Source organism: Euwallacea fornicatus, chromosome 22 (genome assembly GCF_040115645.1).
Source record: "Euwallacea fornicatus isolate EFF26 chromosome 22, ASM4011564v1, whole genome shotgun sequence".
In the NCBI taxonomy this organism is placed as follows: domain Eukaryota; kingdom Metazoa; phylum Arthropoda; class Insecta; order Coleoptera; family Curculionidae; genus Euwallacea; species Euwallacea fornicatus.
In genome coordinates this window covers 766918-786488 of record NC_089562.1, presented here as the reverse complement: position 1 = coordinate 786488, position 19571 = coordinate 766918, and the positions used below count along the sequence as shown (strand labels likewise).

Here is a 19571-nt window from a genome sequence, read left to right as displayed (position 1 = left end):
TTTATGAACGTAGATATCTCAAGGATCGACCACCCGGGTTTTTTCTTGTTCACATTCGTCTATTTAAAATTCAACGTCAAATGTTTGATTTTTTCTTTAATGATATCACAACTATCCGCACCAAGACACCAAATTCGACTCGTTCTTGAGAAGCATTCACACTTAAATTAGTATCGACAGAAAAGACTGGGTTCACATATATACGTTCCGAGTGTTCACTATTCTGTCCTTGCAGCTTCTTTCTATTTACAGTATCGGAAAAAAACGCATTATGATTTAAAAAGCTGAATCAATAAAGCCCCACTTTTATATACATTAAGAATAGTAACAATTGATGTAAAATTGTTTCGTTTCACTAAGTAATAAAAAAATCTCATCATCGTTCCTATACAACAAAAAAATTACAAATGCAGCAAATCGCTAAATGTGAACATAACACTCATTTTATATGAACTAGAATTAAATATTCACAGCTGGCCCCATTCTTTTATGTTTCAATGGTTGGAATAAAGAAATACCTCGAATGTTGCCCTCCAAGTTATTAGCATATATATCACCTGCCAGTTCATCCAGACCAATTTCTTTATCGGCTTTCGCTTTTTTCGTTGCTTCATCAACTTCAGTTCTAATTTTTGCGTCAATTTCCTAAAAAAAAATGAAATAAAACAAACTCAAAGGAACTATTATATAAGCCAACCTTAATTTCTTCGGAAGTCACCAAATTATGGGAAATAATTTTCTCCTTAAAAGAAGTTATGGGGTCTCTAGTCTGACGGACCTCTTGTACCTCCTCACGAGTGCGGTAACTAGTTCCAGGGTCAGACATGGAATGTCCAGAGTATCTATAAGTTTGGGCTTCGATGAGGATAGGTCCATTACCGGCAGCGCAGTAATTCACCGCCAATCTGGCTGCTTGCCTCACGGCCAAGACATCCATGCCATCCACCCAGATACCGGGGACATAATCTCCACGGGTATAATAGTCTGTATTAGAAGCAGCTCGTACAGCACTTGTTCCCATACCTGAAAAGTTGTACTTTGAAAAAGGGGTTTGTGGGCAACAAGAACCTACCATATCCGTTATTTTCGCAGACGAAAATGCAAGGTATGTTCCACAGTTTGGCCATGTTGTAGACCTCAAATACCTGGCCTTGATTAGCGGCTCCATCTCCATATAAGGCCACACATACACCATCTGTGTTTTTGTATTGGGCTGCTAGAGCTATGCCCACACCCAAAGGAACCTAAATTTTTATTTAAAAAACTTTACCATAATGTTTTTACGATTTTAAATAACACTAAAAAGTGAATTATATTGCAAGAAATATAATTGTTAAAAACTCTGATAACCCTGCTTTATTCTTTTTTTCCAACACTTAATTGTGTTAAAATTTGTAACACACATTCCTGATTTCAGGCCACATAGTCATGAACCCTACTATAGTTAGCACCATATCAATGTTTATATTATTAATAAAGTTAATTTAAAGATAACACTATAGTTTACATGGAAAAAAATTCATTAATATTCACATATCTTACCTGAGCTCCAACTATTCCATTACCACCATAAAAATTCTCACAGTACATATGCATGGAACCTCCCTTGCCTTTGGCACTTCCAGATTGCCTGCCAGTTAATTCTGCAAGGACTCCAAATGGGGACACTCCCATTAAATATGTCCAACCATGAGCTCTGTAAGCTGTGATTACAGAGTCATGTGGACGAAGAGCATGTTTAAACCCTACAGCTACTGCTTCCTAAAAATAAATAAAAAAATAAATGTATGAGTGAAATTTTTGCACTTACCTGCCCTGAGTATAAATGACAAAATCCTCGAATAATTTTTTCCTTATAAAGATTCCCTGCAGATGTTTCCATACGACGCACAGTATGCATTTGTGTGTACATTTTAAGAGCTTCATCTCTAGTTAATGTTACATGGGTTGAGGGGCCTTCGGCAAGCTTGTGAAGTTTGAAGGGCTGCAACATTTGTCAAATGAGCTTATGCTGTATTTGCCTTAAATTGAGATAGTACCTGAGTTTCAAACTGGCTCTCTCCAACTGTGTGCCCATGATTGCTTCGGCTGACCAAACCAAGGGCTTTCTAAAAGAGGAACAATGTAGTTAGACATAACCTTAAAAGTTATATAACTTATATAGGAAGGAAGATTTACATTTAAGTACTGAGAAACCCTTTTAGCCATACTGAGCACCTTGTAATATGTATCAAAGCTGTTCGAACGATAACTTACAACCCCAGATTAATGATCTAAAATAACATAAAAATCAATAAAGTACTCACTTTTGAAGGAACGTTTTTTTTACACACTGATCGTACACAGGCAGGCAACATTTTCCAGGAGGTCTGTTTAAGGAAAAGCTGGTAATTTTAAGTTAAATTGACTTAAAATAATTTTGATTGAGCCAGTTTATCTTAGGAAGGTCATTTAAAAGATATTCAGATTCATTAATGACCAATCAGAGCTACGTGACGTCAAAACTTTAAAAGAGATTTGACCAATAAGAGGAATTTTAATATGACAAACCCTCAAGAAATGCCTGTTTTTATTAAGGAGTTTGAATTGATTCTTTTAGATGGCGCCAGGTAGGAATAAAAGAGATTTTTATTTGAATAATATGGTATGGCGCATTCACTCAATTGTACAGAAATTTGTTTAAGTAAAATTAATAACACTTAGTTTAAATAAAACTAAAATGATCAAATTTGCTTTATTTCTTAAATTCGAAATCAACTAGGTCAAAAGCCTTGCATTATTCCATTTACTATGACTTACTGACTCCCAGTCAATTATTATGATTTAGCGTTCAATATAAGGTGTGAAACAATGTTTAATCCTCCCTGTATATCTACTCCGATTTTTCTGTTACCTCTATTCTTCCAAGGTAGCCTCAGGCTGTTCTGTAAAACCGGGCCGACTCCAAAAGACCACAATACACCCCTTTATTCGTTACATGCCCCGGGAATAGCCTTAAGGTTTCTTTCCGACGAGGAATTTGCGCAGCGCTATAGAATAAAACGGAGCTCCAATACCGATATGAATCAAAAGCTTTCTCTGGATTGCATGGAACTCTACCTGTGTAAAAATAACGTTTAACGTGGATAGAACAATTACACAAAACGTACCCCCTCTATATATATAGAATTCGATACACAACGGCGTTAGAGCCTGCAGCTCTTTTCGTGGCCCGGGGCTACCGAGGCGAGTTCGTTGTAAAGCCCGCGGGCCCCCGAAACGATGCGGGACAATCGAAGCCTTGGGCCTGGCTCCCGGACCCAAAGTAATGAAAGGCTTTTAAGAGATAGAGGCATTTATGTTTTAGGCGGACCGGAGAGAAATTCAAGTTTCGTTATACATACGTTAAATAAAAAATGATGGTCATTAGTGATGTGCATAGTACTTTTTATAATTAAATCTATCTAATAATAGGAATTTATAACAGTACATTATTTTATATTATAATAGCTACTATTCACAATAAATTCATAGTTCCTTTTCTGCGTGAATGGCATTCGAAGAAGCTTAATAATGAGATCAATAGTAACAAATCTGAACCTTATGTAACAAAATGGTGAAAGAGCAGAAGGCAATTGCGAATAACTAAAGCATGGAAACCCTATCAAAAAGCACTCATCCTGGCAGAACTTTTCTAACAAATAAATATTCAGAAAATTGCTGTCCCTCGACTCCTCCACCATTGCTGGCCGCGATTTTGAATCCTGCATTGAGTAACCGCCTGATCACTTGCATTGAATTTAACTTACAGTATCCTGAAAGCGATTTATTCCCGTCAGTAATTTATTCTGTTGGAAGGCAATTTTATTACTTACCGTTCAAAGGAAACCTTATGACATGATGAGCATCTTGCTGGTTCCATGCTGCCCCAGTTCTGGCATCCATCACCGCCTGATTCGTCTCTGGAAATACTTCATCCAAAAGACTTCTATCTCCACTCAGCATAATCCTCTCTCCCAGGTCCGGACTTACATGAAGGGCAACGCATTCATATAAATCTTGATTAGTCCTTCCTGCTCTCTCCATCGATCCTCCGTGACTTCTCGACCCAGCCAAGGAGGTTATTGTTAAGCTGGGAGTTGGATGAATCATTTCGTTCTTTTGACGGTCTTTCTTCATCTGCTCCAACTGGCGCACCATTGCTGCAATGAGTTTGAACAATTTAGAGAAAGTGATTAATATTATTATTGATATATTTACGGGGAATATCGAAATATCGGGCCTCCTCCAGGAGCAAATCCAAATCGTGAAAGTTCTCGGGAATGAGCAGTTTAGAGTTGCGCATGAAGTTGAGGATGTGTCTGAACATGCCCCCATCTCTGTCTATGAAGTAATGCTGTTTTAGGGAGTCTAAAACAATGGGTATGCTCCCATTGAAGAGCTTTGCTAACCTGGATTCTGGGTATCTGCAAAAAAGAACACACTGCGGAATTCGTAAACCTAGCAAAACTCAATAGGGGTTTTGCCCTTCACTCTTTATATTCGCGTAAAATATCGTAATGGACTGGTAAATTAAACCCCTGTTGAAACATGTTTCTTACATTGTTCTTCGCACAATCAATCTAAACCAGCACATCACCACCTTTTAAGGAACTGGAAAGCATTCAAGATATTTTCCAGCTTCTATTGGGTGAATTTCTGTTCTTCAACATGTTTGGATGGCCAACTTCGAATCGCCGTTTTGCGTTTCCATCTCTATTATCTTTTTCTGCTAAATGTTGTATTGTATTGCTCTTTGCTTCTTAGACCTACGCAAGGCCCCCCAGCAGACCGTTTAACAGCCGCGAGCGATCATTCTTCAAGTTGAGCATTTTGAACCACTGATGCTCGTACTCTCTTAACTACTGATCTAGGGTTACATTAGTTTTCTTTAAATTCAGTTTGATGAAGTTATTGGTATTTTTAGACATTGCTGCGCCTTTGATTTCTAACAGGAATTCCGGTTTCTTTTTCTCTAAATACAGGATTTGTCTATGCGACTTTAAGGGCTTTCTAATTTAATTTAATCTAATTGATAGAATTTTGATACTATCGCTGACTGTCAATTGTGAGCAAATTTGTTCGGACCAACATGTAGGAAGCAATCTCGAAACGGGTGAAACAGCTCAAAAACCGGAATTTGCAACTGTACCAATTGCTGCGACTCTTCAAATCACCAGTGAGAACAGCGAGAAATATTTAAGCCTCAAAAGCGAAGCCTTCTTCTGAAGAAGGCGATGAGAGATTTGGAGAATCAGAAGAAGATGTTGGGGAAGGAGCTGAATCTTCATGTAGAACTGAAGTATTGGATTCCGGATAATGCGGCCAATACTAAAGACCACATAGAGAATAAGCTCAATGCAGCTATGCAGGAGGTGCAAGGTGGATCTTCTAACATGTACAACCTCAATGCTGACAATGAGTATATAATGGCTTTAATCATGGACTTGGAAAAGAAAAAGGAGATAATGCTTTTCAACCTGCACTTGGTGAAAAAACTAGTGGGGAAATTAATGTTTTGGCACAAGAGAATTCAAAGCTGAGGGATGAATTAGCAAGATTGGAGCATCAGTGCTCCGGAATAAACTGTAGCGCACAGAATTTAATAAACAAACTATCAAAGATTGAAGATAAGGAGGTGCAACTACAATCTGAAATCGACTTGGCAAAAGGGCAAATCGACCGTCGAGAAATCCCAATCGAGAGCACCATCCTTAAGTTAACAAATTTAGGATTAGATAAATAAAAATAGTAGATCTTAAGGAATCTTAAGGTAACTTTTGTGTAGTCTACAAATGAAGTCAGCACGCTTCATACCAACACCTCAGATGAGCAGCTAAGAGGATTAATGAACGAGTTGGACGTACAGAAGACCATTTTTATGATGAATTTGAATAACGTGAAGGAGCTGCATGTGAAGATAATTGAGAAGAAAGTTACTGGAGATTGGGTCCTGCATGATCCTGAAAATCGTCTAATTTAGGAGAAGAAGCATTTTAGCGCCGATATTGCTAATACTGGAATTTTGGAAGGATTCTTGATTGCTGAGAGTGGGATTTTAATATCGAAATCAATCCCATCTTTCCATACTTAAGATTTCAGAGGTCGTTAAGAAAATCATCGATATTCGTGGGGGTGAATCATTATCTCTCGAGAGCCTGGACACTGAATTTCATTCTCACGATGAACTGACTACGGGTTCCGTAAAGAAAAAGCAGCAAATTGAGGTGCTAATGGAGCAGAAGTAGTTGAAGGAGGAGCTTCGTAAATTGATAAGAGAAAGATATGAACGTCTAGAGCAAATTGAGAGGATTAAGGGGTAAAGAGAAAGGCGATGAAGACGTTGGTTCAAGATGAGAAGCATAAAACGTTTGTGTGGGTCATGGCATTGAGCAGTCATTGGAGGGGGTGCAAAAACAAACCCTGAATAAGACCACTAATCAAATGTTTATAAATAAAGGACAGCTACTTGCGCAGAGACCTCGAAAGCTCGAGGAAAATGATGAGAGTATTAGCGGGAACTTGAGTGCAATGATTGAGAAGGCATATGTCGGAAAAGAAGATACAGAAGTTTTAATGTACGAACGAGAGAAACGCTCAGTGGCCGAAGAAACGAATTTTTGAATAATAAAGGCGTTCATGCGTTTCTGGTTAAAACAACAAAAGTCGATCGTATCTGTTTGCAGATGATTAAGCGATGAGAAATTTAATTAGGTACCGCTCGATGCGATAATCAGATACAATTTGTTAAGGTCTGGTAACTAGAACGGCAATTATCTGGGTGTGCTTAATGCCCTCCGTCCATTCAACGGTTTAATGGCAGGTACTTGGAAACAATTTACGTTAATGCGCCGACATGTATTGTCGGACTTAAGGGTCACCACTTTTTGCTACTTACTTTGTCAGCGTTTCTAAGGAAGATGTGTAGATGGTGCCGCCGACGTCGATGTGTACCGGGGCGGTATACCTTGAAGCTGCGGCTACACAAGGGATTCCAGCTAATTTATTGTAGCTGGCAGCTGCGATGGTGACGGTAGGGTTGCCCGGAGGGGGAGTGGGCGATGACGAGGTGGACATCGTGGGCGATGTTGCGGGGGATATGTTGGGGGACATCAGTCTGAAAGAGAAGATTGAAAATGTAGAAATCAAGGGATAAGTGAAAGAAGTCTCTCCTTTCTCTTTTTCCGTCAACAATTTTAAATTTCATTTGGACATCAAATTGCCTTTTCAACGTTCCCCAAACTGGTTAAAAATACTCTTTCCCCCCATGAGTACGCCCCTGATCTTTAAATCTATCATAAAACTAAACTGAGTGAAATTTGGCATCACTTCTGCCTCAGGTCTAAGACAGTTTTAGCAGAGATGAAAAATATTATGAATTGATAATCACTGAAATTTAGCTATTCAAGGTCATCGACATAGAAAAGGATATTCTAGGTTTTGCAATATTTTTTCGTGAAGCTATTTTATCAGCACGGTTTTATTCTTTTGAACTGACGTCCAGTACGCCCCTGATTGTTGATCAAAGTCTAAGGAATTTTTGCAACAAATTAAGCATCTAATAACGTATTGATCTATTTGACGTATTGACTAATGTATTGATCTACCGAACTCAGCTACGTAGAGGGTTTTTTTTTAAGTTTTCCAATTTTTTTCTGATTGAACAAAATCGCATTTTTCCAGCCGATTCAGAATTTTCCGCTTTTGACCCATATCTAAGAAACTTCTGACGTAGAGAAGATTATTATGAGTTTAATAATCTAATGAAAATCAGCGACGCAAAAAGGACTTTTCGAGGATTTCCAAATTGTTTCGCATAGAGTTATTTTAAAAAGAAAGCATTGCGTGATTTTTCCCCTTTTTATTAGCATTCAATGCGCCCCCTATTGCCCATCACGATGGAGGGGAATTTTTGCTAATGAAAGAACATATAATGAATTATTAATCTCCTTTAATTCAGTGGCGGAGAGAGGGCCGTTGGAGCTACCCGAAATTTTCTTCGCGACGCTAGCAGTCTACACCAAAGATTCTACCTTAATGATTTCGTGCAGTGCACCGTTGCACCAACGTTGGAAGAATGCTTGCTAGAGAACAGTGGCGTGAAATGCGCAATTTTTTTTTCTTATAATGTCCAGTTACACTCGATATCAACATTGTGCGTTTGTGACTCAGTCCACGTAGTAATGTGGCATATCGCGAATCCAAATGTGCACTTCGAGTGACCAGCAGGAGCCTGCCCATGTCGCCCACTGTAGGCGCCATTTAATATCCCGTCAAACTAAACATTTCAATTTCTTTTAATTACCATGCAGACCCGTATAATAGATTAAATTAACTCGGCTTTAACAATGCGCAAACAGGTTTGTTGGACGATTTTTTTAATTTCACTTCAATGCTCGTTGACCCACAAAACACAAGCGGTGATTGAAATGAGAAAATGGCATGCAATGGTAGCGCAAATAACAATAAACAACTCGGTTTAATAATGATTGTTGTAAGCAAACACCTACATTGAACAATGTGTGACGTGATCGTTATTTTAAATAGGTATAGAGCTTCGCTGGAAAAGCAACGATAAGATTTATTATGAATCAGAGAGGATTGTTGTTATTGAGCAGGATCTGCAATGGCGGCTCTAACATCTTTAGCGCTATTCGCAAAAGTGCGATAAAATATAAATAATTGCGAATATTGTTACGCAGGACTAACCGCGCACCCCGTTTGCAAGAACACTTTTAACTTCCTACTATCGTAGCCCAACGGAAATTGGTTTCAGGTCCTAGAATCGACCATTTTAAATCCAAAAAAAATATTTTCAAAATGGCGGCACTGCCCGTTGCACCGAAAGTACATACTAACTTCGTTATTTTAGATCTCCCTAATTTTTTTGTGATTTTTGGATTTTTCGTTAAATTTTAAGGTCAGCTTACATAGAGTATCTTACTTCTAAAATTGACCGTTTCCGAGTAGTACCGGAAAATTTGAAAATTTTTACAGCTGCAAGACTCCACGGAAATCAGCATTGTGGGCTGACCGCTGCGAGTTTTGAAGTCAGTGTTTCGCGGGCTCATCAAGGACTTAACAAGTGTTTTCACGTGTTTCAATTTGACAAAGAGTTTTCCATGGCCTCCGAAACGTGTCTCCGGAGTTGCATGAGTTCAAATGGGACACCCCGTACTTAAAGCATTTTCAAATCCAGAATTTAATTTTATATCAAATATTGTTAAGGTTCCCTAGGCCGATACTGAACAGGGGAGAAGTGGTGGTTTTTACTAAACGTTTATTCGTCAAAATGTAGGGGTTGCTTATTAGATCCTCTTTGAGTCTTCAAAACACCTATTCCAAAATCCGTAACGGTTAGCGCATAATATTGATTTCCGTGGGATGTTGCAACTGTTAAAATTTTCAAATTTTCCGTACAACTCGGAAACGGCCAGTTTTAGAAATAAGACATTTTATATAAACTGGAATTAAAATTTAACGAAAAATCCGAAAATTACAAAAAAATTAGGGGGTTCCATTTAAAAAAACGAATTTCGTAGCTACTTCCGGTGTAACCGAAAATGTCGCCATTTCGAAAATATTTTAGTTGGGTTCAAAACGGTCGATTCTAGCACCTGAAACTAAATTTCATTGAGCTACGATAGTGAGAAATTTTCTAATGAACGGGTAGCGCGGCTAGCTCCGAATAGAAACGAACAGCCTTAGCGATTGCTGATTGATAGCCAGATTTAGTAAAACGAAATAATATAAATTTAGGACCTGAGGCCTTACCACAAATCAATAATAATCTGCACATAATGCAATTTTTCTAGCACCTATCTCATTTTAATTTGAGTTCACCAAGTACTAATTTATTGGCAAAAGTTGCGGTCGTCAGGGACGTATCAGATAAATTTCCTTTTTTAATCTGAAAAACCCTAAAAATATCAAAAGCTGCGACGCTAGAATAATTTTCAAATTCATCTAGCAACACTCCCGACTTTTGATATACCATGTGTCTAATATTTTCCAATACTCAACTGTTTTTTTAACATAAAATCAATTTCTGCAGTGGCATATCAAGAAACTGAATGGCGTCTAACAACCAGTCGTTGATCTATTATTGAACTTCAGCGGCTTGGACAGGGTTTATAGGTAACGGAATTTCTTTTGCCAGAGCTATTATTTTGTATAACAATTTCGTAGTTTTCACCATTTCGACATAACACATTCAGTCCGCCTCTGATTGTTGTCTTCTACCTAAGGAATTTTTGCACCACAAAATTGTTTTTTCACTCTTTTGGGTTAATATTCAGTAAAGCCCTTGAAGTCAGAGGCGCAGGAAAGGATTTTTTTTGACGTTTACAATTTCCTTCAGGTCAAGCTATTTCATACAAAAACTGCACGATTCTGTGCAAGTACAATAAAATATGAATAGTCAAGAATATTGTTAAATAAGAAGAAATAGCGTCAGCAATTGTCGATTGATGACCAGAACTAATAAAATGGAATATTGTGATTTTGGAGCCTCAGGGCTTTATAGTAAATCAATAATAATGTGCACATAATGCAGTTTTTCTAACCCTTACCTCATTTTAATTTGGGCGCTAGGGAACATGTTCCTGTTGGATAAGTCTTTGGGTTCGGCCTTCTCCACATCGTTCCTAAGGTCTGCCTTCTTTCTGCAAGGAAATAAAAAAAATGCATTTGGTGCTGGTCTCTTTGTATGCGGGTCACGAGTCACGACACGCCCAAAAAACGTGGTTATTTGGAGTGGTTGGGTCACTCTCCATCGCGATAACGCATTATGCTGCTTTTAGGTTTATTTTGCCGTTCTTCGAAACCTGTAGCCGGAAAAGCCAAAGAACTGCTTCAAGACTTTACAAAGATTTATGGCCGGTTCTCAGCCAATCAATCATCGTTTCCTCTCCAATAAAAACACGTTTAAGGTGTAAAAGAAGTTAACAAGTTAACTCTCAATTTTATTTTCAAACTAATTAACCTTTTTTGGGACCCAGGAAAAGTCCCTCCGGCGCGCCATTAGTGCATTGTAAATGAGTCTTTTAATACTTTTAAAACGGTACTTTTCAGATTAAGCAAGAGGATTTTGCCTGCGTTTCAGACATGGAAATTTCGGGATGGTATAAAGCGGCTTCATTGGCACATATAATTTACAAACAATTCCTAGAAATAGCGAGGCTAATTGCTAATTATGTAAATTTAGGTAAATGGCCCGCCTAGTTTTGATAAACGTGATGCCTTGCGGACATTATTATTACGAACTATTACGAAAAAACTGAGGAAATTAATAAACAAAGGAGCGAAAACTTAAGTTAAATTTTGCTTCTGGCTAATGTTTTGTTCACAACTTTAACTTTACCATAATACAGTACAGTGTCGCACATATTGAAGCATAAAGAGAATGTTTTAAGCGATAGTATGATGGTCTAGAAAGTTTTAATTTGAAATCTCCTGCAATATCTTAAATAACAAACAACCCATTTCATTCACCAGAATGTCAACGTTTTGCTCATAACGCTTCCGTAACAGGGTCAAACAATACGCCAAAATTGGCATTCGCCATTCTGTCAACAAAACTTAAATAAACACTGAAAATTCGTGAAATTTTATTTTTATTATGAATTAAATACTTCTTGTACTCTATTATTAGAGTCCTGAGAAGACATATATTACCGAAGTAAAAACATAAATTTTTTAGATATGATTTACAGACATAAATATACAAATTTAAGGTTATTTTTGAATGGAACCAAACAGATATCACATACCTGTACAACATTTGTTCCTCAAAATCACTGGGACTTCGCTTTAACGACACCGCGAAATTGGCCATACCAATCAAATATTCAAAACCATTCACTTATTCACTCACAAAATGAATTCACACATCTTCCGTTTATCATGAAAATTAATGTTTTTTAGAAGCCTTCAGCGATGTTTCTCACGAAAACATGAACTGGATGGCGACGTGACACAAACTACAGTGGCTGCATTCGAACTGAACCGACTCGACTGGCTGAATTTCAGCCTCAGCTGAAAGATCACCGTGTGTAGCGTGGCGGCTGAAACGCTGAAAACCCCCTTCGGCGGTGGTAGAAACAAGAGTTTCCAGGTACAAGTTAAAAGGGTTGACAATCAGCGTCAAGACGAGTCACCAATTTGTCCTCATTTTGTCTTGGTAATTTGGTCATTAGTGATTTATAACATTTCGAATCTTCACTACCCAGTTTAGCATGAGAGAAACAGTATAGAAAGAATTTTTCTTATCAGTAGCGGCTCTGAGGACAATAGGGCGTCCTAAATACAGCTTACCTGGATGCTGCTTACAAAGCACTGTAAGCAGGTATATATGCAGCGTGTTCAAACAAACCGACTATTTTTCCTGTTTACTCGTCTTATGATCTTGTTCATAAGCACCGATCGATCTAGGGCTTCACATCACTATCGCGATATAGATTTTCTGATGCCGCCATGGTTTCTAGTAAAACCCACCACTGCTGTCAAAAAGCACATTTTAAGCGCCATTTTCCGAAGGTTATAGCTTTCTTCCATTTGGTAGTATTTCGTACACATGTTCATGGAACCTTTAAGTCCGAAGAACCTTTTTATGACGCTTCTGAAGCGTTTATAGAGTCCGCGATTGTTTAAAAAACGAACCGAAACATCGGTACCTCCGCCCCTGTATCAAAGGCCAGCCGGAGGGTCCTTTAAAATTATGTAGATATCCGAGGCCAAGCGGAGTCGCCGGGGGGGCTTATACAGGGCCCCCGGCGGCGGTCGCATTAAAGTAAAGTAAAATTCCACCCCGGATGATGCTGTATAGCTTCGGGTTTATAAACCGAAATATAATGAAGAAGAGCCCGGGCAATGTAAATTCCGACAGCCCGGCAACGATCAATAACAGTACTCCTCATTCGTGGTTTTTGTGGGTACCGAAATCCCCGTGAAATAATGTAATTTAATGCTATAACCTTTTAGCAGTCAAATTAGAACCAATTTTCATGGGAATCTCGTCGGTTAGTATCACGGTGCTAACAGGAGTAGCACTACCGAAGAGCACGACCGATTCGGTAAAAAAAGTCCAATTTCGTAATTGAAATAGTTCCATGGTACCGAGGCCTCGAGGTTGGTATAAACGCGCAACAGTTGTCAAATTAGATGTCGAATTCAGTAGCGGTACATTGCGGTACAGGCCTGGGGGCGCTATTAAGAAAATTACGGAAACGTATAGGTACGTCTAATAAATAAAATGGGCAGTTTGTATGGGGGCCAAGGTGGTACGGTGCATTTCGAAAATTACAGTTAAAAACAAGCCTCTGGCTGTGTTCGTGCAATGTGATTTAGTTTTACGCTGGAAAAATCCCATTAACAGACAAAAACCCCTAAAACTCTCAGTGCACAATAAACTATAATTAATTTATTTAAAAAAATGTGCAATCTTGAAAACTGTAACGTTCAACTTCTTAAACTAATTTAAATTAACGAGGCGTGGGGATGTTATGTTTTGCACATGAATCGCTCGTTTATACAGGTTAAACGTTTCTGGTGCACAACCATGAGGATCTCGATAACAACAAAAAATACGAGGCCGGTTAAATTGGGGCACAAGGCAAGCGAAATTCGCAGTTCAAAAATATGCCATTTTCCAATTTGGAATACTCCAAATATTTTTAATTATGAAATGGTATATTCTTGAATTATAAATTGCGTAATTTTGACTTAATTTGACTGCTTTCATATTTCTCATGGTTACCGAGACGCTCGTTGTTGAGCTCTAGCGGCAGACACCTTGTGTACCTTTACACCTGATGCTAACTTCAGAGCTGTTAGTGGTGATAAAGGAAGAATTTCGAAAAATAGGAGAGTTAGAACACGTTAAAAAATTAGGTAAAGGGGTTTCACTCAAATCCCCTAAAATTATTCATCTTAAGTGCAGAAACACGTATTTATGACATTAACTGCTATTTCCAAAATTTGAGACAATCATTGTGTCAAGTATCGCTCTAGAAAATTTAAAAATACCTCTTAATATTCCTCTGACCTGTTGTTAAATACTTCTAGAACCAAAACGTGATGAAGGCTTTCAATTTGATTCAATGTCGCATGAGTTATATTTACTCATATAAAATTATCTTTTTGACTCCGTTTTTTTAAAGAATTTCTCATCCTCCGGTTTGCGAAGAATTAAGAACATTTCCACCAATGACCACCATACTTATTCTCTACATTATACCGTATTTATGACAATACATAAAACAAGGACGGGAAACAATTTAACGTTGACAATTGACGCAAACAAAAACTTTTCTAATGTTTTTTTTTGACAAGCCCTATAGTCCATAACATCAAAAAAGTAGTTTTCTATTCTCACACTGTCTTACATATTAAATTAAATAAAGACAGAGCCATGCCGGTTTTTCACGACTGTTTGCAGGATCATTTTCTTATTGGTTGAGTGTCCTGATTGGTTTGGCGTGAAATTCGAATAGCAATGCTTGATGCCGCGAGTTTTAAGTTAGTTTCAAGTTGTTTTATTAAATTTAAACCTCATGACTAGGATGTTCACTTCTTAATTATAACAGTTAAACTATGATTGCTGTACTAGACACCTGAGCTCCCCGTCAAAACTTAGACCGAACTTAAACTTGCCTAAGAATGATATTGGCATCCACTTACGATAATGCACCTGCTCGTGAAGGGTGCACTGGGTAATAATGCATCGAAATTTGCTCTATATTACCATCAGAGTCGAAGTTTACAATGCCTTGAGCTTCTGCCTGTCTATTGAAATAAAAAGTTGATTTCAAAGAAGCATCAAGATACACGCACATTCATCTCTCGCTAGTTTTCCCATTTTCGCCTTTGCTCCCGAAGAGAAAAACTAGTCACAGCCTCATAAATCGCCTTATAGTACCTGTAGTACTGCCATCAAATGAAAGACTGTATTGCACTTAATGGCACTTAATTGTCGACGTGTAGGCTAAAGATGGGCATTTGAACGTAAGTACGAATGTTTTTTGCTCTTAGTGGGTTCAGCCGATATGGCCAAGGTACCTGTGAGTTCTTTTTGCCATGGGAGTGAGGAAATTTTTCTGCCGCCTCCGCATGTTTGTTGTTGATTGGAAACCACTTTCCTCTGGGAACAATTCGGCCTTTGCGCCCCAGGGTTTCGCTAAAGTCACGTTCAGCTCGGTCTATCACGAGACGCCAGGTTCGCATTTTTATTTCCACGGTACCACCATCAATAACCCTTATCTGAACTAAACGACAACTTTCATACCTGGCCCCGTATATGCGCGTATGTAAATAAGTAATGTTCTCCGGTTAATTATGACCTGCGTTTTGCTCTCTATAAAACCGAGATCGCAGATAATGCCGGACCATTAACGGCAGGTTTAAACTGGCTACTGCAGGAGATTATTTACCATGGGTGACCAAGCTATAAGTGACTGACTAGTGGGTAACACTGGTAGCCCGTTTATAGAATAATTGCCTTGTATGTGAGGAGACAAAAAAGCGGCTGGACAGGGATAAAAATCGACGGGCATGTAAAGTGAGAACGAATTATCGGGCAACCCCGTTTTCCCTATTTGGCAACTAAAGTTAAAATGATTCTTCGTATGCATCATGTGCGTACCACCTCGTCAGATGGTCAAGCACTCGGGGACGGTAGTAAATCTTTCAGAAGGCCGACAGGGTGGCTGAAAAAATGATAAGTCGAAATATGTATGTTTGAAATAATTGAATGCATAACAGACAATATCGTAATTGAATCCTCATAAATTCTTACCCTGAAGAATGCGGTTTCTATTATTTTTGCAAATATCATATATAAATATGACTTTCTCGATTACATTGTTGACCAGAATTTCTTCTAGAGTATATTTAATTACATATACGTACAACCGCATTCAATTTCAAACTAATATTACTCCATTAAAGCCGTTGGAAATTTTTTCCACCATTGTCTATTAAAATTGTTTTTTACTATCACATTTACAACAGCGTGCAAAACAAGGTCAGAAGATGTCCTTAATGTGCACCATGGCCAGAAATGAAAAAATTCTTAATTATAACCATTGAAAAGTATGCACGAATTATAATCCACAAAATCTATGACCTTCACAAACTGTCGTGCATATCAAGCTGGACAGAGACAGATATATTTCAGTTTGTCGTTACTGTGATACAGGCGGTGAATTCTCACTGGTCGAGTATCCTGATTGGTCAAACGTTCGAATTTAAAAAAATAGGGAAAATGTTTAAGAGTAATTCAAAAGAAATAATATGAGTGATTCATGTAGAAGAGGTCACATTTAAAATACGTGCCTTTCGAGCTTCATGAATCTCCCAGTACCTCGAATAGGTATATATAGGTAACTGTGAAAGGTTTCCTTTGAGTGGTAAAATGTGTTTACTCAGAAATATAGAGGCTGTCTCATTAACAAAAATTAAGTTTTGCCCCTCTGAAAATAAAAGTGTTGATGAGGAAAATAACTTAGGGCGTGTCTATAAATCTTTTAATATCTCAAAAACCGATTGAGATAAGTATAGGTCACGTACTGGTAAAATGTTCCCCTTAAATAGTACAATGCGATTACCTAAATCATACAGAGGGTTTTATTTAAAAACTCGAGTTTCGGGCATCTAAAAATAAAGAAACTGCTTAAGGAAATTACGTAAGACTTGTTTTTATAAATCACCCAGAATCTCAAAAAAGTAAGGAGGAAGGTGCGGGATTATGTAGGGGTGAAAGATCCCCCTTGAGTAGTGCACTGTAATTACCAAAAATATATAGAAGGACTCAATTAAAAAACAGAAAATTCGATCCTCTGAAGGGAAAGACACTGATTAGAAAAATAAGTTAACGTTTATTTCCATAAATTGTTCATCACGTCAAAAAAATAAAAAAAGTGTTAAAGTGGCCACAGAAGGGTTTAAAAGTGGATTAAAGGGCAATTATAATTAATTGATAATGGAACCTACGGAAAAAAAATGGGTACTAATGAAGAGAGAAAGTTCAAGCAATAGAGCAGATCCATCCAGGTTGAAGAGTCGAACGTCAAACTTGGTCTTCATTAGAGCAATAGATCAATAAAGAGACCCACAATAAGTGGATTATGTATCCGAGACCCACCCGCGCCCATCGACAACGTGAATGGGCCTTACCTTAGGGGGGCTCACCCACGCAGGAGGCGCTCCTCGATTCCGGCGTGGGTTCTCCCATACCCATTCCAAACGGTGACTAACGAGAAAGGGTTCAATGGTTCACTCTTATTTGGGTTGTTGGTATTTTCGCGTAAACCTCCATTTTTACGCCACGCGATATCTATCGAATTTGCATTTATATTGTTTATGATAATCGGCCCAATTAGGCCGAACATAACATAAACTTGTCCGTTTATGTTATTAATATGATCAATGTGTAACGACCTGACCACACCTTTCTTCGTTTACTGCGACTGCATTTGAAGACTTCTAGAATTTATTGAACCACAAACGTCACGAGCGCTATCGAATCACTTATTTGCTCTGAAATGGCTTTGAGATGGATGGGTAATGGAGTGGAACCATTTAAGATAGCTGATGGGTTTGCAGAAGCGCGCTCGGTGTCCATATGGTATATGCTTTAGTGACCCTACCAAGGCGAGCGAGCTTTATTGGAAAATATTGCATTATGAGAGATGGCTTTTCTGATTGATTTTGCTGAAAGCAATAAGTATACAAGCGGGGGAATTGACTCCAATATTAAAGGACCGAAACAGATCAGGTAACATGCAGAAATCTGGGGCTCCGGTCACGTTGATACTGTCTCAAGTTGCCTGTATCGAATTCTGTTGTGTCTGAAGTTTTATAATCATGGAAGGACAATAATTTTAGCTTGATGAGGCCCAACCCACACATTTCGAAAAACCGAGGAAAAAATACCGAACGGATTGGATCATCATTCGTCCTTCTTTGTCCCGTTGCCGGTGCCCTAAGGCTGCCTCTCTCGTGGCCTTCATTTCGATTTATAAATAATAAACTGGGATTCGAGCCTAGGGCAAGGCTCGATAATATGCTATGCCGCCCTAAGGCTAGTCGACATATGGCAGCCGATTCGTGAATAATAAAAGTGTATAATACCTATGTCGTGAATGTTCGTGCGCATTGCACTTTTTACTTCCTGCATGAGCGGCCACTTTTAATTACTTTTATGTATTACGCGAAAGAGTGTCTAATCAATTATTACCGCGAGAACGAGGAGGAAAAGGAACGTCTCTGGCCGGGGGCGTTCGGCCTTGTTTGTTCCGAGCCGAGCGCAAACAAAATAGAATTCCCCAAATTTATTTAAAATGATGTAGGCCAAGAGCCCTAGGGATTACCGGCACCGAAACGAAGAATCGAAATTAGAGAATTCGGCCTCAGGCGGGGCATAACAACATCACCCGGTATTTGTATGTTTTAAAAGATCTTAGACCAATTGTCACTCCGATGCATGGAAATCGGTCGATACCTTAATCAATATTTTGCGGCTAAACGAAGAACCACGTGGATCGCCCATTCATTATCGTCCCACATCGCACCATCATCGTATAACAAGGGTGCGTTACGGTGCCATTTTGAACTCACTCTATTGATGCAATAAAACCAACTGATGATCTAGAAGAATTTGATGTCACCACAAACCCCTTACAATTTACATGCGACGATTACACCAGTGTATGACGCATCTTCACGACGAAATGACGTCATAGTGACCCCATACATGGCCGTCAAGACATGGCCCCACTTAGAGAAATATCTGTAATGGTACTACATCCCCTCGTGCTTCTAGCTCATTGGACTCAAACAATAACACGTTGCCTTGTAGTTATCAAATGTTTAATAATTATCATAGATAGTATCATCTGCACGTCACTGTCTGTTATGTAGACGAAAACGCACCAAAACCGGAGAGAACTGAAAAAACAAAATGCGGTATAACTTGGGGCGTTTTAGTTTAGCCCCAGGGCGGCGGACCAGGTATATCCATCCTCTCTATGATTACGCTATGTTTGGGGGGAATGAGAGAGAACACGAAGTCCGGTCTGCCTGCGGAACTCGGTAAACAAAAGGCCCCGCAAAACCTGCCAGTATTCGTTGGTTTCGCAGGATCGAGGCCCCAGGGGGTGTCTATGAAATGACGTGCCCATTTCGGGGAAATTGTGTTTCAATCCGCTCATATTTTAATGGCTCCTATAGCCCGGCCCGGGGATTATTTAGAATTTGGAAACTTGATATCGGAGCGGAGCTGCTGAGTAGGTTTATGGGCATATAAACCGAAAAGGAAAATTGAAACGTCCACTCGAGGGCAAATTAATTCGATGCAGTTCTAAATGCTCGCGTACACATTCCGCGGACAAGATTTATGAAAGTGTGTCTCGAAATGCCGTAGTATTTCCGAAAGGGAAAAATCGCGTTTCTACTTCTGGGCAGCGATAATTTCTGAATCGAAACGGGCAGTAATACTTAGAACTCTAGGGTAGATATGTATAAATAATGTATTATATTATAAATCATAAACCATA

At 38.7% G+C, this 19571-nt stretch overlaps 2 protein-coding genes across 3 annotated transcripts; both read right to left on the bottom strand.

Moving 5' to 3' along the window:
- Window positions 1–289: 289 nt before the first annotated feature.
- Window positions 290–2467, bottom strand: LOC136346099 (pyruvate dehydrogenase E1 component subunit alpha type II, mitochondrial-like). 2 transcript variants are annotated; one of them, XM_066294971.1, is made up of 7 exons: window positions 2307–2467; window positions 2040–2108; window positions 1811–1984; window positions 1543–1761; window positions 1073–1244; window positions 698–1023; window positions 290–645 (listed from the first exon to the last, which is right to left on the bottom strand). In XM_066294971.1, the coding sequence occupies exons 1-7, from the start codon at window positions 2355–2357 to the stop codon at window positions 460–462; spliced, it is 1197 nt and encodes a 398-aa protein (XP_066151068.1). In that variant the 5' UTR covers window positions 2358–2467; the 3' UTR covers window positions 290–459. The 2 variants fall into 2 exon arrangements, with proteins under 2 accessions (XP_066151068.1, XP_066151069.1); XM_066294972.1 differs by lacking the exon at window positions 2307–2467 and adding an exon at window positions 2179–2297.
- An 849-nt stretch (window positions 2468–3316) lies between these two features.
- twz (BTB/POZ domain-containing protein twz) lies at window positions 3317–13689 on the bottom strand. Its single transcript, XM_066295115.1, has 6 exons — window positions 11790–13689; window positions 10590–10682; window positions 6917–7135; window positions 4240–4445; window positions 3855–4181; window positions 3317–3794 (listed from the first exon to the last, which is right to left on the bottom strand). Exons 1-6 carry the CDS (start codon window positions 11852–11854, stop codon window positions 3655–3657), a joined length of 1050 nt encoding a protein of 349 aa, XP_066151212.1. The 5' UTR covers window positions 11855–13689; the 3' UTR covers window positions 3317–3654.
- Window positions 13690–19571: the final 5882 nt, after the last annotated feature.

Bases quoted from the DNA above. Each gene is read 5' to 3' on its own strand.
- LOC136346099 (XM_066294971.1), bottom strand. From the start codon at position 2,357: ATGTTGCCTGCCTGTGTACGATCAGTGTGTAAAAAAAACGTTCCTTCA. The intron at 1,985-2,039 runs GTACTATCTCAA...CAAATGTTGCAG, and splicing joins AGAGCCAGTTTGAAACTCAG to CCCTTCAAACTTCACAAGCT. The intron at 1,024-1,072 runs GTAGGTTCTTGT...ACAACTTTTCAG, and splicing joins CTGCGAAAATAACGGATATG to GTATGGGAACAAGTGCTGTA.
- twz (XM_066295115.1), bottom strand. From the start codon at position 11,854: ATGGCCAATTTCGCGGTGTCGTTAAAGCGAAGTCCCAGTGATTTTGAG. The intron at 4,182-4,239 runs GTAAATATATCA...AACTCATTGCAG, and splicing joins CCGATATTTCGATATTCCCC to CAATGGTGCGCCAGTTGGAG. The intron at 3,795-3,854 runs GTAAGTAATAAA...AATCGCTTTCAG, and splicing joins CATAAGGTTTCCTTTGAACG to GATACTGTAAGTTAAATTCA.